The sequence below is a fragment of the Dromaius novaehollandiae genome, chromosome 7, assembly GCF_036370855.1.
Source record: "Dromaius novaehollandiae isolate bDroNov1 chromosome 7, bDroNov1.hap1, whole genome shotgun sequence".
Taxonomy (NCBI): Eukaryota; Metazoa; Chordata; class Aves; order Casuariiformes; family Dromaiidae; genus Dromaius; species Dromaius novaehollandiae.
The window spans coordinates 19,412,366-19,430,213 of record NC_088104.1 but is presented as its reverse complement, the minus strand read 5'-3'; the positions used below and the strand labels follow the sequence as shown (position 1 = coordinate 19,430,213).

The following is a 17,848-nucleotide window of genomic DNA, read 5'->3' as shown; positions in this document are numbered from 1 at the left end:
CACTTAGCCAAGCAAATCCCAAATGGTTCTGCTTATGAAGCTGTTTGCATATTATTAAGAAACACAGAGAAAAATATTGGTCTCACAGGTACATTTAAAGCACAAAAGTGATGAAAGTTTTATGGGATTTATAATTTTTTTCTAAAATATCTGCCAGACAGTTAGATGATGGTTTTATCAGATTATTTAAAAAATAGAGCATCTGTAGGATATTGATCATTGTATGGGTAATTTCTGGTATTGATTATGATGACGTATAGGTCTCTTCAGTACATGAATCTACATTCTAATATTAATCGTTTTTCTTGGGAGCACTTTAGCTATTCTTTTGTAGCAAACCTTTGCAAAAATGCTCTGTCGTATTCTAACATTGATTTCACTATAATAGTACTAACAATGTGAGTCTCCCTGTATATACCTTAATGGAAACCATGTGCATTTTAAGCATGCTGATCCCAGATGAGCAAAATGCTGAAGTATGTCAGTCACCTTATAGATTTCAGGGGGCATATACAAAGGCTTAAAGTCATTTTAAGCACATAAATTGTTAAAATTTAAACATCGGATTAGCTTGCCAGATTTGAAGATTTAAGTTAAATGCTGAGGTCAGTTACATGACAGAGTTCTTGAAATGCTTTAATCAGTGCATCAGCTGTACGTTATGGCTCTGAGTTCTGTAACTCTGTGCTAGAAAAACACTTCTGCAAAACGTCTCTAGGTATAGGCAATTGAGAACAATATATTCAGATTTTGGTCAGCTGGCAGCAGCAGAAGTTAAAAGTTGCATGAAGAACTGCAGACAAAAATAGAGTTCTACTGAATATTCGCTTTTTGCATACGATTTCCCTTTTTACAGTGCCAATGTGATTTAGTTTTGTTCTACCATTCCAGTCAAAGCCCTGACTAACATTGGCTCTTCTCAGAAGTTCGGTAAAAGGTGACCAAGTGAAAATCAAAGAATGCCGCCTTCCCAACAGGGTAGCTTTCCTTCTCTCAAGGAATGCAAAAGAGTATGTCCAAAGGGTAAGAAAGCCACAGCAACTTCTGTGCTGTCTCAGCTTTCTTTGCAGAGATGCTGACAGCATGTTTGAGATGCTGCAAAAAACTCCTCTCATCCCTCATTTTACTCACTGCCCTTCTAGCCCTGCTGCTGAGATGCTTTTGGAACTGTAGTATGTATAATTTATAAACGCATGTGTGCTTCGTTGGAGCTGTAGGTAAAGCTATGCTAAATACCTGTTTTTAGTGCGTATGTATTAGACAATGAAGCAGGGATTTGCTAAAAGCCTTGAATATGGGAAAAATGCATATAAGGAGGGCAAGTTTTGTACGCAGTACCATCTGCCAGGCAGTTAGATGATGGTTTTATCGGGTTGTTTAAAAAATATAGCATGTGTAGAATGTTGATCAGAGTATGTGTAAGTTCTGGTATTGATTACAGTGTCTGTTCAATAAACAAATCTACATGCTAATATTAATAGTCTTTTTCTGGGGAGCACATTGGGTAAGTGTGCAAAGTGAACCCTTGTGAGAAAAGGACAAGAATGGCAAAAAATGACTGTATTACTTGGAAGGATGAATGACATAACAGCTATGGTTGTGCTAAGGATCTTACAGAAGAAAAAGCAAAGAGAGGCCTTGAGAAGCTAATAGGAATGGGCAAGAGGCAAGCCCACCTTAGGCAGCTTTGTTTTATTGTAAGTATTGCAATATTTGACTTTTTTTCCTTTAAAACTACCTGGGAACTGTGATTTTCAGAGCAAAGCAGGACTTAGGAAAGTGGCTCTGCCTGAAAAAAAATCTTAATTATTGCTTGCTGGGCACAGCTGATGTAAGCAATGGAACTAGTGTGAATTTGATGAGGGCTTGTATTTGTAGATATTACATAGTGAGCATTAAGTTAGTATCCGTGTAGGCCCTATATAAATGTCTGACAATGTCTAAGCAGAGATAAAGGAGGTAGGTAAACTACTAAATACAGGTAGAAGGTAGAAGAATACAGGTAAAAGGCAGAATACTAAATACAGGGTTAGTGAAGGTAAATAAGCTCAGACAAGTGCATAGAGGCATACCTCGTTTTATTGCGCTTTGCTTTACAGTATACATATGGGGCAGCTATACGTAAAAAGACAGAAAACAGAGATTGACTGAGAAATGAAGGGGAGAATAATTAGAAAAAGTGGGCTTCAGACAGAGAAGGAAATAAAGGAGCCAGGCCCCTACAGAAAATGCCTTAAAGGAAGGCAGACAGGTAAAGCTTAGAAAAGAAAAATAAAATACAAAAATTAAAAAGATTGAAAAGTCACAAAATTTAGTTGCAAGATAATATAAACAATGTCATCAAGTCTACTTCAGAAAATGCTGCCAACCGTGTTGGTTTTACAAGCCACCATACCAGCAAAGACATTTTATTCTGGTAATTAAGTTGGTATAGCTTAGCTATAAATAGCCAGACCAGTGTAACTGCAGCTGCACTAGAAGGGATTTGCCACTTTCGTTAGAGTAGAAGCGATCCAAGATGCTAAAGAGCTGTTTAGTCAAAGAGGAAAATCTGAATAGCGAAGGAAAAAAGGAAGTAAAACTACTCAGAATTAATAAGTTGGTAATTTGTGTTTAGTAAAATATTTGCAAAAATTTTTTTCACGTGTTTCTTATTAGTAATCTATGATCAGAATGTATTTATTTTGGTCATATAGAAATGAGCAGAAAAATCGTCCTGCGGTGGTGGTTTTCCCCGATGCCCGGAGCAGCCTTGTTTGTGCTCACGGGGGCACCTCTGCTTTGGAATGCAGAAATGCGGAGGCAGCACGATCTCTCCATGCGGCCCAGAAGCAGGTTCTGGAGCAAGAGCATCTTCTGCAGTGCTCTGCGCTCAGAACTGCGCCCAAACGCTCCTGAAGGGGTTAAGCCAGTTCAGGAACGGCCAGAGCTTCAAAAGTGGCTCATTAACAAGCCTATCTCTAAAAATCTGTCTCTCTTGGAAATTTGCAGCTTCCATGAAAAATACATTACAATTCCTTGACAGTGGCAACCATTCTGCTTTTAAAGCCAGGCTGCTTTTAGAATAGCTTGTTCAGCACCGTTTCCTGCGTGTTTGTTGTCCTGTGCCAGACATTGTTATCATCTGCTATGCTGAGAGCACAACCTCCAGTTCGGCCGCTCGTTTCTAAGCGTTCGGCCGGCTTCTCCCACTTCTCACTTCCCAGTTCCTTCTCCTACCGAACCACCGGTCCAAAGCTTCCCCAAACCCAGCAGTTTCTGTTTCCACCCTCATATCATGATGGAAGTGGATAAGGTGGAACAGAAGTTAATGGAAATACAGACTACATTTCAGTTGTGCTCCAACACTGCATATTTATTTTAGAAATTTATATATAAACTTTTATATAAAATATATATATTAAATTTATAACTTTGTCTGCTATGCACAAAGAACAACGTGCAAATGTGCCCATGCAGATTAAAAACGCACTAGCCTGCTGATTTCAGCAAAACTGCCCTACCTTTAACCCAGAAGTTCTGCTTCTGGCTCTCCCTGTGCTGTTCGCAGCTTGTGTCAGACCAAGAGAAACTCGGCAGCTGCCGAGAGCCCTCGGCGCACAGGCTGGACAAAGCGGGAGAAGGGAATTATTTCTAAAAGGATTTGAGCTGACCTGCTGACCTAGCTAAAAGCCGAGCCCCTGGATGGGGCAGCGGATGTGTAAACGGCGATACCAGTGACAGGGACAAGAACTAGAAAACAGGGATTGCGCGACCAGCAACCTCCAGCGCCTTTTTTTGCAATTTTCTGGTTCTTTTCAAAGTAAAAGCAACTCGGTTTACTGGGTTTAAAAGCGTGTTTTCACACTAAGAATGAGGGTTATGTAGCTTTTTCGGCTGCTGGGTCGCACCGCCCCCCCTTGGCCAGCGCCCCAGGCGGCTCCAGCCCGCCGGCGCGGGCGCCCCCGCGGCGGCCCCCCCGGCCTGCTCGCCCGCCCGGAGCCGGGGCCGCGCCGCCCCTCCTCCCGCCGGGGTGAGGTCGCCTCTCCGCCCTCCCCGGGGCCGGGCTCCGTGCGGCCGGTGCCGCGGCCCGCAGAGGAGCGGGAGCCGCGCCGCGCCGTGCCGCGGCGATGCTGGGCGTGCGGCTGCTGGCCTGCTGCCTGCTGCTCGGCGGCCGCGGCCTGGCGCGGGAGGCTGCCGCCCTCAGCCGCGACGAGCTGCCCTCCCTGCGGAGTGAGTGGGGCCGCCGGGAGCCCGGGCTGCCCCGGCGGGGCGGGGGCGCGGGCCGGGGGGAGCTGCCCGCGGCGGGGCCCTCGGCCTCCGCGGAGCCGCGCCCGAAGCGGGGGGGAGGCGGCGCCCCCCGGCCGCTTGCCCGCCGGGGCCCTGGGGGGACCGCGCCGGGGGCTGCCGCGGCGTTGCGCGGCGCCGGGGCCTCGCTCCCCACCCCCCGGGGAGCCTGTCGGCACCGCGGGGCCCGTCGAGGCGGGCGCGGGTCTCCGCGAGTTTAGCCCGACTGCGAGGCCGGAGCGTTTGGGCAGGCTGAGGGGGGGCATCTGCCCTGGGCGAGCCTCGAAGGGAGCGCGGCTTGCGCCGGTTTCCTCCCGTGTTTCGGGAGTGTGTTACAGACCCTGCCCTGCCTGTTGCTTTCCTTTCCCCTGGAGGGAACACGGAGGAATTTTCCTGGTTCCCGATAAATTCCAGCTATTTTCCTCATTACGACACAAAATGCTTTTTTTTTTCACCCCAAAAATGCTTCTTTCATTTTTTTGCAGGAAGAGGGAAGGAAGTGGGAGGTGAGGAGGAAGGAAACGAAGATAGCTTGTACTCCTGGTTTTGTCATGCCTCTTCATTCAGTCTTGGCAGTGCTGAACCTGAGTAAACAGGAACCTGGAGGGGCTCCTTGCTATCGGCTCTGTTTGCGGCCTCGCGGTGGGACGAGGCTGCGCTTCTGGGTCTTTGGGTTTTGTCACCTTTTCCTTGTACGGAGCAGGCCTGGATGGTGGGAGCAGAGTTACTTCCAGAAGGCTCCTGCCATCCTGTCAACTGCTAAAATGTAGGACAACTCCTTTTTCCTTTAGGCCTCGTGAGCTGCCCCTAGGAGGTCTTTGCTGCGGGGCGGCAGTAGCAGGAGTCTTCCCGGGTGCTGGGAGCTGTCTAACAAGATCTATAGGGAAGGGAGTCCCGGGAGTGGTGTGCCAGGCCGGGCACTGCCCCCGCGCAGCAGCAGGCTGGTCGGGGCCCACGTGGGCTCGCTGCAAGCCTGCCAGCTCTCGTGTCCGCCTTCACCCACGCGCTGGCACGTGTCTGGCAGCCGTCGTGCCAGCACAGCGTTCCTGCCAGCCGCGTTGTGAAGCTGGGGAGTGGAAACCGCGTTTGATACCGGGCTCTGTGGCTCAATTACGGTCGGGCCATCGTTGGCGTAAAGTCGCTGCAGAGTGACAATGGAAAACACGTTGTTATTCACGTCCCATTGGGTTATTTGCGTTGTCTTTATAAGACCCTTATCTTTTCTTAGCAGGCGTTACAGTTCTTAAGAGCCGTATAGATAGAGGCATCCGAATGTTTGTGCGTGTTCAGTGTTGAAAATCCGTCATCTCTGGGTGTTATTTTGGGTCCCCTTTCCCCTCACCCTGGAGAAGCTGCCACGTGGGAGCTGCTGTGTGCAATACAGGGGAGCTGTAGGTTAGGACTTGCTGCCTGGGAGCCGCTCATGAGCAAGACCACCTTCTTCAAGTTTGCATGAGAGCTTCAAGTGCGATTCGCAGTATCGCAGTGAATTAACCTTATTGTTCAGCATCTGCTGGTGCTCATGATACCCCAGCTCCCTCTTATATAGCAAATTATCTGCCTAGTTTGTTGGTCAACCAAAATAAGACTGTTTTCAGTGCTGTAGAAGAGAAAAGGTATTTCCTAGCATGAGATAAAACCCTTTTCTGCCCATGTAGTCTGTGCGAGGATTGGGTGGGATGAGAAGATTGAAGCTGGCACAGACCATGCAGCTTCAAAGAAAGCTCAAAAGCGAAGGCCAAACAGGGTATCTGGCACAAAGCATGGTCTGTCTTTTTCCTGCAGCTCTGTGTCTGAGCTCACTGAAATAGGCTGCTAAAGGAGCGCAGGAAAAGCACCTTGCTGTGCCCCAGCAGTGAAGGACTTAACATAAGGCAGCTGAGAGATGCTTGGGAAATGCCAGTCTTCTGTCTGTCCTGCTGCGTCTGAAAAATCTTTATTTTTTAATGCTACGCCTGAACTGTAGGTGTGCTGTGCACCAGATCCAGGATCTGGGTATGCCTCTGCATCTCATACATTAGATGTAGGCTATTTTGGTTTGAAAGAGTTTATTATGATTATTATTACTGCTTCAGGATGTTAGGGTTAATGAATTGCAACAGATAGCACATGTGGAGAAATCATCGTAAAATTTCAAAGCAAAAGGGAAATGCTACTCAAGTTTTCAACAGATAATCTCATGAGGCATAAAGAAAGTTTCTCGGCTATCATATGAGAGGAGCTCCATGGGTTAACTACCCCAGCATTTCAACGATATCACTAAACTGATACAGGTTCATCTTTTGCCGATTTCCAGTTCCTCCGACCTTCTCATTTTTCAGTGTATATACTCAGTTAGACATTTGTTCCCAAGACATTAAAACAGCTGACTTTTGTTCACATGCTTATAGTGTGATGTCACATAGTTAAGTGAATTTCTATACAACTCCAGGAAAGCTGGAATGTCAGGCTAAACCCCACGACATCTGGTGTGGCCCAGGATAGTCTTGTATGGATGAAAAATATGTATGCAATAGTTAGGACTTTAACTCTTGGCTGCTACCTCTCATGATTGAGATAAATCCTACTCTTTTTGTATCTTATTTACAATGCAAAATAAATTTTCTGTCTCTAGAGTTGCAGAGAGTGAAGAATGAATATAACAGAGAGTATGGCAATTTCAGCCTTAAACTTTTTGGCTTTTCTTATAATTGTATTCTCACTCCCTTCACTTTCTACAGAAAATTGTTTTACAACATACAGTATCACTTCTGTTGGACTTGCTGTAATGCTTGTACTTGTGTTTTCCATTATTGAATATTTCTTGGTGACCAGTGCTTTTTCTTTTTTTGAAAATGGCTAATGTTTTTGGGCACCCCATTTTTTGGATGTCCAACTTTAGAAATATTACATACCCTTATTTTCCTGATGTTGCAAATGGTCTTCATGTTAAAAATTGAGATCTCGTAAAGTGTTTCAGGTGGGCACTGAAAAAATCATTAATTACTTCAATATGTGTGCTTTAAAAATAAAATCACTAGCATGCAACTGGCAGTAAAGTAGGGCCACCACAAATTTAGACCAGTCTTCTTATTTTTGAAGTGCTGGTTATTTTGATGGATATTTTCAGTGTTCTTGATGAGTAGCCCCAACTAAAACATTTGTCTTCCGATAATAATATATGGCCATCTGCAAAATTCTACAAACTGAAAGCCTTTTTTTCCCTTGCAGATAAAGGGATATTTATTATCCAAAGTGAAGACTCCAACCTGTGCATTAAAGCAGATAGAGCTGGCCTTGTTCTGGAAAACTGCGATCAACTCTCAAAATATATGCTATGGAAATGGGTATCTAATCGTCGTCTTTTCAACATAGGCAGAAGTACTTGTCTGGGACTGAACATCAATAGGCCAGAACAGCCATTAAGTATGCTTGAATGTGATTCAACTCAGTATTCATTGTGGTGGAACTGCGATGGAAGAGCGCTTGTCGGTGTATCAGGGTACAAATTAGCTGTTGAAAACAGCAAGCACATTGTGGCAAAAAAAAAATCACATCATCAATGGAAGCAGTACATGTCCTATGATGAAGACCTTTGTGAACATCCGTTTCAAGGTAAAAATAAGATGTTGTTATAGAAATGTATATGGGAACAGTTTTCAGAAGTTCTTTTGAAGCAAGGTCAGATGCTTACAATCACTTACGGTCAGTATTGTGGTTTGAGACTCTAAATTTCTTCTTTTCTGTATGGCAATAATTAAGAAGAGGAGAAAACCCCGTTGCACAGTGTGTTCATCCGTTGTATGGACACAAAAAATGTATATTTGCAAATCAGGAAATGCCTACTTCAAATTCTCTGTAAATCAAAAAGCTGAGCTAAGGATATGTTGTTGCCTGCCCTGCAACTTTCATCATCAAATAGACCCAAAGAAAAAGTTGGAATTCAAATCACTGAAAATCAGCATGAAATTCCAATAGGCATTAACTAAGTGTTCGCAACATTCAAAGCCTGGACTCTGAACGTGACAAACTTTGGGGCAGAGATCAGGCTTTTGATTAATTCTAGTATAGAGCTAGTGAAGGGATAGGAGTTTATCTCAAGACCTGCGTACTTCAACAAGTTTCCAGGTATAAGGACTAAGATAAACCTGTTTTCCATGAACAGCAACACAGCCAGACTGTACCTTGACCCCTGGTTCAGCATTTCTTTAGAGGGAAAGGCCTTACGTTTGCACAATGCATCTTGGACTGGAGCCGTTGACTCTGCCCACGTGAGCTGGCTGTTTGGGTTGCAGAGCTCTCGCCTCTGTGGCTTCCTCTGAATGTGTAGCTGGGCTTGGCCTTTGCTAAGGTCTTTCCTTTGGGGCTGTGATAACTGTAAAAACACTATCACATCTGACCATTTCTCTAAAACCTAGTGGAGTTTATACTTAAGACCAGAGAAAAAATGCTCAAATCAACAAAAAGCCTTACGTGCTTGCTGTGTCAACCTAGTGAGATGAAAGCAGACCTGGTTTATTCCTCGTACTCCAGGAGGCATCTCGGAGAGGAGGATCAGCCGCAGGCAAGCCCTTCTAACCTACTTCCAGGACCAAAGTAATTAATTGCATTGGCAAAGTCTGTTTCACTTCCGATTTCTATTTCCCTCCTTCCCCCTCAGCATATGCACATGCGAATAGAAGCCAGCCTATGAATCTCCAAGATGGGGAGTGGGATTTCTACTCTTAAAAAAAAAAAAAAAGTATATTTAACTATGGTGGGAGGACTATAGCCATTGACTTTGATTTCTTACCAGGACTGAGGTAATCCTTTGCACCTCTGTAGCCGACAGAGAGATGTAATCCTGACTTTTTTTTACCTGTTATCTTCCCACCATCTATTAGTATCAGAAGGCTTTGAAGGAGATTTACAGTGTATATACTGCTTTTTTGTGTGTCTCTGTACAGACAGCCATTAACTCTGGAAACCTCTTGGAAACTGGCAGTATGTACTTATTCTATAGTTAAAGGACTTTGATCTTTAGGCTATCAATGCAGGATCTTTGGCAAACAATTTCAGTCTAAATGTGATTGTGGTTCTTTAACCTTTCCTAGAAGCCAGTGCTCTGAGGTTAAGAAGGTGTTCAGTGAGCTAAAGCTTTTACAGCTTTCAGTTGCACTTGATTCTTTTAATATTTTCATACTCAAAATATAATATAAAATATTTAAAATATTTTATAAGTTATTGATGTAACAACAAATTTATGTAACATCAGCTACTCTTTAGCCAGATTATTATTCACCATGATACAAAAACTTATTTAAATAAGCTTATTAGTAATATTTCTTTGTCTTTCACATTTCTTTTCCTATAGAATAACAAAGAGAATAGAAAAAACATCAGAAATTCATTAAAAAGAGTGGGAGGAGCAGGGCAAATCATGCTAAATTGCTTGTTTGTCATAGAAGAGTTACAAATAAAAAATAGTCAGTACCTGCATTTGAGCATGTTCTGATTCTTCCATCATTTTATGTAGTTATTCTCAAGTGTAAATGCAGATTTTGTATGATAATTGTTCTTTTTTTTTTTTTTTTTTGCTGTAGTAAGTCATGAGAATGTGCCTTTTTTGATGATGACAGATTTCTTAAACTATTATTTCAGAATTCTGCTCACTGAAGTTGTGCTGCTCATACTTGTAATAATGCTGTGGTGTCAAGTATAAATTAAAATGAAAAAATAACATTAAAAAGACATTTTGTTGTTATCATCGCTGTTAATAACAAAAATAATGAAATGTGGGGCAAAAAATCTGTATGAATGTATTCTAATATCTGCATTTCATTTATTATAGAAACGTACACCTTGCTGGGAAATTCTTTTGGTTTCCCATGCATTTTTCCCTTTAAGTATAACAACAAGTGGTATTATGAATGTACAAGAGACGGAAAGGAGTTTGACTGGTGCGCCACAACAAGTCACTACGAACAAGATGAAAAATGGGGGTTTTGCCCAAATGCTGGTAGGTGTTGCTTGTCTTCTTTTTCATGAGTAAAAGTATCTCTGACCTTTACTAATAATTCTAGGAGAGCATGTTGTTTTGGATTACAAGATTACTTCCCTTCTGTTAGAGGGGGGATGTCTCTTTAAAAAACCCCAAAGCAGGCTTTATTATAATTCATCATGTTTGGCCTTTGGAGGTTCAAGACCTGATCCCAAGAGCAAAACTAGAGAGGGTGAGCGAAAGGATATGCCTTGCTTGCTATTTTGTGCAGCCCATTGACCTTCCCCTGCAGCTAAGCCACCTATATCCCTTTCTGTCCCAGTGATCTATATGGGGCTCCTCTGAAGCGTGTGAAGCAGAGTGCTTCTGCAAAGTCACATTCTGCTTTTGATTACATAACATCTTTGACATTCCTTTACTACCACGCTTACATTTGGGGCCTAAAACATTTAAAAGCAATAGCTTTAAAAGCATTTGCTATCTGGAAGATTTTGGGCATATAATCTTGAATATTAAGTAGTATAAATAGCATCTTGTAGTTTTCAGAGGAGCATAGCCCATTGCTTCCTGTGAGCTCATGCAACATTTCAGATCTCTATTGCAAAGCATGTTATAAACAGTTGAAAATGAGACTTTATAATGTGAATTTCTGGACAACCTTAATAAAAGATAGTATTTTCAGCCTTGCTTATATTATGTAATTACAGTAAGTTTATTCGCTTGAGTAGTGGGTAGAAGGGGATATAGGTGACTGCTCCTCCACAAGGTAGGTGAGGTGTTCATGATGTTCATGTTTCAAAATTCATCTTTATAAATAAATGATCGGCTGGTCTAAATTAAAACATAGGTCTATTGGCTTCATGAGAGCTGTGAAAATCACCACCAGCTGCAGGTCAGCTACTGAGTATTTATCAACCATATGAAAAATGGAGCAGTTTTTTATTCAGTTCGTGCCCTATTTTCATATGTAGTTTAGCAGAGTAACATTAAAGGAGCTCATAAGCATGTTTCCATTTTGATTCCACTGTCATTAATGAACTAAATTGTTATAGGTATTATATTTCTGATTGTAGTAATGTGCTGTTGGTAATTAATCTGATTTTGAGCAGAGAGTGGCTGTGACATTTTTTGGAAGAAGAACCCTGACACACACGTTTGCTACCAGTTCAATCTTCTGTCTGTTCTCCCCTGGAACGAAGCACGGGTCGCGTGCCAGATGCAAGGAGGGGATCTGCTAAGTGTAGTGGATGTGGAAGAGCAGAACTATATAAGTGACTTCAGCAGTGAGTAAAGATGGTGTAGTGCTTGGTTTAAGGACATGCTTAGCTTATTCAGTTGGAGAATGTTTGAAATCCTGACTGAAGACTGTGGAATTTTGTTGTAGCCTTCAATAGGGCCAAGAATTCACCTGCCTTGGTGAATTCTGTCTCCAGCATCTCTGTAGGGATGCTATGTGCTCCACAGGGACGCAGTTCAGCTTGCCTTTCTCTGTAGATCATGTAGGAAGTCTGCAGTTAGATTCCCAATTTATCTGTGAAAAAGGGGGTAAGACATGCAGCTTAATACTAATGTATTATGTCTCTCCCATTGCTGCTTTCAGGGCTCCATCACATAACACAGTTCAGTAAAGTTAGTTGAGAAAGCAAGGATGAAGATAAGTTACAGCCTTAGTAAACCAAGTTCAAAACTGGTGGTATGTGGTATATGTTATATATAGTCTTAGTTCTCGCTCTGCATAGTGACTCCTATTCATTCTTGCGGCTGTAGATACGGAGCATGTTTGTTTTCTTTGAAGAATTGTACAAATATTTACCTTCTCTGCCATCTATCATAATGTCCGTTATGCCATTTACCATAATGTCCAAACGTCAGCCCCTGCTAACTTTTCCTTGTAAGCTAATGACTAGAACTCTCCAACAGGCTTAAAGCAAATTTCCTGCATGGAAAATATGACAATACTCTGCCTTCATAAATGGGTGGTATTCTTTCTTTGATGAGCTTTTTGAATTTCTCCCATGCAGAAAGTCTCATACAAATTCTGTTTAATCTTCTGATAGCATTGCTTTCACGTATACTTTAGTGTGAGTGAAGAGCACCAAATTAAGGAAAGGAGTTGTAGAATTACATTATAAAGGCTGCTTGAGGTTTCAATGTCTCTTCTTTCCCATTGCTTCCCATTATTGTCTATTTTCAATTACAGGATATAAGAAAACAGGAAGTTTTAAAAATTGTATCATTAGCTTTTTGACATGTCTACAAGTTGTAAAAGGACTAACAATCATTTGTTTTATGTCTCTCAAAAACCTGAAATAGGCTGGCATTTATGCAGCTGTTTGTTACAGATTTAACTTCTAAGGTCAGCAACAACTTGTGCAGGAAGGGTTTGCATAATGAGTAGTTTTTGAAGGGATTTTGTTTGTTTTGTCTGTTTCAGGGCAGTTAAACACCACAGACATTGTGCTGTGGACAGGCCTGAATCGACTGGAGGAAGATGCTGGCTGGCAGTGGTCAGATGGAGCACCATTAGTGTTTGTGAACTGGAGATCAAGTACTTGATGTTCTTGGATATGTTATAGCAGTGTAATTACATGCTCTCTGTAACTGCAGCTTAGATACAAGAGTGCTGCTCCTACAGCTAAACCTGAAAAGTGAACTAAGTGACCTGGAATGCCTCTTTTTGTACAAGTGTCTATTCGTACTCGTGAACTGAGCCACTTCTAGGGTTGTGGCATCAGTTGAGATGCATCTATTCCAAACGTTAAGGATTTGGTCCTTCTGTCATTTACTTCTAATGGTGTTTTTTAACATTCCAGTTGTGTAGTTAAAAGCTATGCTCTAGTTGATCTTGTGGAAGAACGGCATTTTAATTTGTTTACATTAACATGCTGTAATTAACATTAGCATATTAACATGAGCTTTGTGACATGGTTTGCTACATTTTGGTGTGTGGCCACCAGTGCATATACCGTAACACTAGGACTTACTTCAGCCATTTATCTGGTAGCAGCAGCCAAGGAAAGACTGATACACATGTATAAGTCATGATCACTGTTCCCCTGTCCAGTTCTGCACCTTATTATAGTGTTGGTCAGTTGGTGTAAAATTGCTGGAAGTTTGGATGCATGGGGATGTTTATGTATTTATTCAATAAGATGTGGAAAGTATTTTAACACAACTTTACAAATAAGAAGTGAATTTGTGTAATTGTGTGCTTCTCAAAAATGTGTTTGCAGATGTCTCTGATATCCGCTTTAGAGAAAATCATTGTGCAGTGATTAATTCAAAATTGAAGTATGGCTGGCAAAGTTATTTATGTGAATCTGGATTGCCTTTTGTATGCAAAAAATATTTAAATAAGACAGAGCATGAAACATTGGGTAAGTCCATCAGTGGTATCCTATTTGTGGGTATGGAAGAACATATACATATGAAGTATACATTGCATATGAAGTTTTCAGAACAGAGTCTTAGCTGGAATAAATGTATGGGTTTGCTGCTTTAAGTTGAATGCAGTTTTCCTTAGCTGTAGCACTAATACTTTCTTCCGTTCAAATGCAGTCCTGGAAAACGTGCCAAGGATCTTACAACTGCCAAATCATTTTAGTATGCATAGTGTTTAATTGGTTCCTTACATGAACAAAGAGACTTACAGAATGCTCATTCTCAGTGTATTACAATAGAGCCACACTTCTGAGTTTAAAAGGAGTTTTTCAGCTCAGAATGGAATTAACCAGTTGCCCACAGAGGAGAAAGTTGTATAAATGCAGCTCTAGATTTGCAGTTATTTTTATGGCATGCTGTACTTTTCACATGTTAAAAAAAGCATTTTACATTTTTTTTAAAGTGTGTATATATGATGAGTGCAGGAGATACAGTATATAAAATGGCTCAGATTCTCATTCTGTGAGAAACGTAAACACAGAATTCTGTTTATTAGAATATTAATTTTCATTTTTGATAGGAACAGGTCACACAGGTTCAACATTTTCCTGATAAAGTTTCCCTGCTTGCTTCAGATAACGAAAAGGGGCTTACGCAAACCCTTTTCATTTAAAGCATCTGAAAAGGCTTCAGGAGGTTTTGAATCAGGTCCAAATATAATAGGGGAAGTACAACATGTGTTAAACTGGATAGTGTGTTTGTTACAGTACAACAGCCCAAATGGTTGACTCATAAAGTAAGTGGGAGAAACTTCAGTTTGGTCTGCAGATGGTGTTCCATGGGACATGTATTTTGTCCTCCTTAAGTCATCTTGGATGACTTTTGTTTTCAGTTTTTGTAAATAAGAAAATAGCTCTGAATACGTTATGAACATAACATAATCTTGGCAATTTTATGTAACATACTCTAACCTTGTATACTTAATTAAAAGATACATGGAAGTACTATGCTACTCGTTGTGATGCTGGCTGGTATCCATACAATCGCAACTGCTACAAACTTCGTAAAGAGGAGAAGAGCTGGAGTGATGCTTTTATCTCATGCCAAAGTGACAATAGCAGACTCATTAGTATATCCTCCATGGCAGATGCAGAGTTGCTCCTTAACTTGCTTAAACATGGTGAGTTTTGGGAGTTAGTTTAAACTGTGCAGTGTATCCTGAAGTATTTTGTGATGCATTTCTAGGTAGCTATTTAACAGGTAACTATTTAACATTGTTAGTCATGTAAGCATTATATTACATGGCACACCCAAATAATACATAGAAGAAAAGGAAAGCGTGATATTTTCTCCTTGTAGGATCCTTGAAAGTTATAGCATCAGCTACGCCACTGAATTTACTTATAGTAAAGAAACAAGTAAACAAAGTAAATGTGTTGGAACAAAATGAGCAGCTCTGTGTTTGGCTCAGTGTTTAAAGAGTACATAACTCCAAGGCTTTCGTAAGGCTGCTGGGCACACTCTATTCGGATTGTGTGGCAGTTGCATTGGAGGCATGATAGGCAAGTGGTACGGTCAGTGGTTATAGCAAAAGTCAGAGGTCCACAATAAAACGACCAGTTTCCATGGAGCCCTCGTACGCCCTCTTCTTCTCAAAAGCCCTCAACAGTTTAGCTTTTGTCCTTCCCTGTTGTTGGCTGGTTTCCTGCAAACTTGTGAAATATCCAGTGATCATACTTTGCAAGAGTTGTGCTTTAAAGCAGCAGCAGTTTAGAGTATCTTTTGCTTTGGAAGTTGGCCATGTCTAATTGCGAGGTTTCTACCACTGCTAGTATTTTGGCAGAGTTCCCTTTGATGGGCACAGGGTGTATCAAAGGAGTTCTGCTAGTCCACGTTGTCTTAAGAGGTAGTGTAATTACACTAAGAACTAAATGAATAAAAGCTATCTTGCTGGTGCAGTGATACCAAGAATTTTGTTGTCATACCAACAGTAAAGAGGTGTAAATATTTTGTACCTCCAGCTGATGGCATTGTGTTGGCAGAACTTCATAGTTTGGCCATGACTTTAAGCTTCCCTGAGCAGTGGGCATAGTGACGTATTTTATCAACTGAGCTATCCTCTAAGCTGTGGATGCAGGACAGTGCATTATACTGGATTTACAGGGCATTCTCCCCTTTCCCTCCACCCCCATCCTCTCCACTGTCCTGTCTCTCTTTCTCCTAGGAGATTAACCACTTTATCACCTCCCTCACTTCCATTAATGGATAGATGCCTGATTAAGCCATGTAATTATTTTCAACTTGTATTCAGCTTCAAAGTCCGCTTCCTCTGTTTTAGACCTATTTCAGACCTCTGTTTTCAGAAGAAGGGTTTATGCACCTTTCTGTGTCTAGTTTTTCTACCTGTAGTAGCTGGTCAAGTAGGCATTACCTCAAACTGCAGCCCTTCTCTTTCATATATGTCAGCCTCCATGGCTACAGCTGTGCTGTCACTGGAGCATAGCCATCCCTCAGAGAAAACCTAATGTTGACCGCCGAGTGAAAGTTTACGAAGAGAAACCACCTTTCCCTTCCTTACCAGGTTTTCTGCCCCATGCAAGCATCAGAAAAGCGTGTATGCTCTCAATTTGTACTTTGGAGGATTTCAAAGCCTATTATCACGTATGTTGATCTACTTTTGAAACATTTTAGTCTTCAAGGGCAGCAGAGATTATCTCATCAGTAAGCTGTCCTAAAATTCATGCAACTCAAATATTTTTCCTGGAAGAAGGTAATTTTGACTGAAATGCTGTGAATAATTCTTAACAGTGATGTGATGTTATAGAAACAATGGGTATTATTTCTTCATTGTTAAAATCTAAAATCTTATTCTATTCTAGAAAATGTAACTGAAACGTGGATTGGATTATACAGTAATATCACCCCAGTTGTCTTTCAGTGGTCTGATAGCACCCCAGTAAAATTCTCAAACTGGCACAACCAAGAACCAAATATCTTTCAAGGAAAAGGACAGCTCTGTGTTTCAGCACAAGGATCTGTAAGTTTCCTTTTCTTATTGAAAGAATAAGACCAACACTTTTATTTTGCTCATAATAATTTATTTTCTCCCTGTGCGTACTTTTTTAAACGATGACCTGTAGTATGATTTTGTCATTTGATGTCTAATATATTCAAGTAGTGATAAATGCAATGTAGGATTTAGAAACCAATACATTTTGCAGTGCTGGTGCACAGAAAATTAATCATAGATTTTGAGCTTATGGTCAGTAAAAAGTGTTACATACATAAAGCTTGCCAAATGGAAAAGAACAAATATCAGGAGGTATTTTGATAAAGAAAAAGTGATTTAAAGTTTGAGTAGTATATATTGTAATTTATGATGTGTCAGATTCAGCCCTTAAAGCTTCAAATTCAGATTTTGAAAAACTGTGCCAGCTGTGCCAGTTTTATTTTGCTGTCAATACTTACACATTTTACGCGGCATCTTTAAAAAACAAGTAGTAATCTAGATCTACGGAAAACTATAAAAGTTGACAGCAGATTGACCCCAAGTCAGTCAGGTGTTGTAAGACTGGGAGTTGTGCAAATATGCTTACGCTACATACTTTTGCATCACAGTTCATGGCACCTGTCAATTTTCTCTTAATTTTGTCAGAAGTTTACTTTAAAATACTTAAATTCACTAATACGTGACTCACAAGTGGACTCTAATCCAGTTTTGCGGTAAAGTATGTTTTCCTGAAGTGTGAAAACTGTGTCAGGAGTTTCTGTTGTCTCTCCAGTAGTGGGTCCAGATTGCAATCCTTATTCAGGCAGCTTTGACTCATGGGAAAGTCAGGACTATTACAGTTAACTGGAAAAATGGGCTCTCATTGGAAGCAGAAAATAGGATTTTGGTAAAATTGTATTTTTTTAGATAAACAAAACTGTATTTTACTCATTTTGCAAATGTAAACAAACAAATGAATACATAATAATATTGCAAATGAATGCATAATAGTATTGGAAAAAATAAGGCTTAAGATGTAATTCTTCAAGCATTACTTTTGGTATGTGTACAGTACTTCTCAATGAAAATTATATCATACAGATTTTGTAATATTTTGAATAAGGACTGCGCAAATATAAAGACCAGTCTTACAAAGAACTATAATATAGATGAAAAATATTCAATATATGATTCTGAAAAGTAAGTGCTCCCAGCATTCCCGTAATTTTAGTCAATTGAAATGCATTACATTC

General features: G+C 41.0%; 1 protein-coding gene across 3 annotated transcripts in view; it reads left to right on the top strand.

Annotated features, from left to right (window-relative positions):
* The first annotated feature begins 3,918 nt into the window (after nt 1-3,918).
* PLA2R1 (phospholipase A2 receptor 1) overlaps nt 3,919-17,848 on the top strand; it is a 46,818-nt gene continuing 32,888 nt past the window's right edge. The window contains exons 1-8 of one of the 3 annotated variants that reach the window (XM_064514836.1): nt 3,919-4,012; nt 7,477-7,860; nt 10,076-10,243; nt 11,335-11,508; nt 12,660-12,773; nt 13,459-13,602; nt 14,598-14,786; nt 16,486-16,643. In XM_064514836.1, coding sequence (XP_064370906.1) covers nt 7,578-7,860; nt 10,076-10,243; nt 11,335-11,508; nt 12,660-12,773; nt 13,459-13,602; nt 14,598-14,786; nt 16,486-16,643 — 1,230 coding nt within the window. In that variant the 5' untranslated portion in view covers nt 3,919-4,012; nt 7,477-7,577. The other 2 variants (XM_064514835.1, XM_026094685.2) reach the window with 2 other exon arrangements.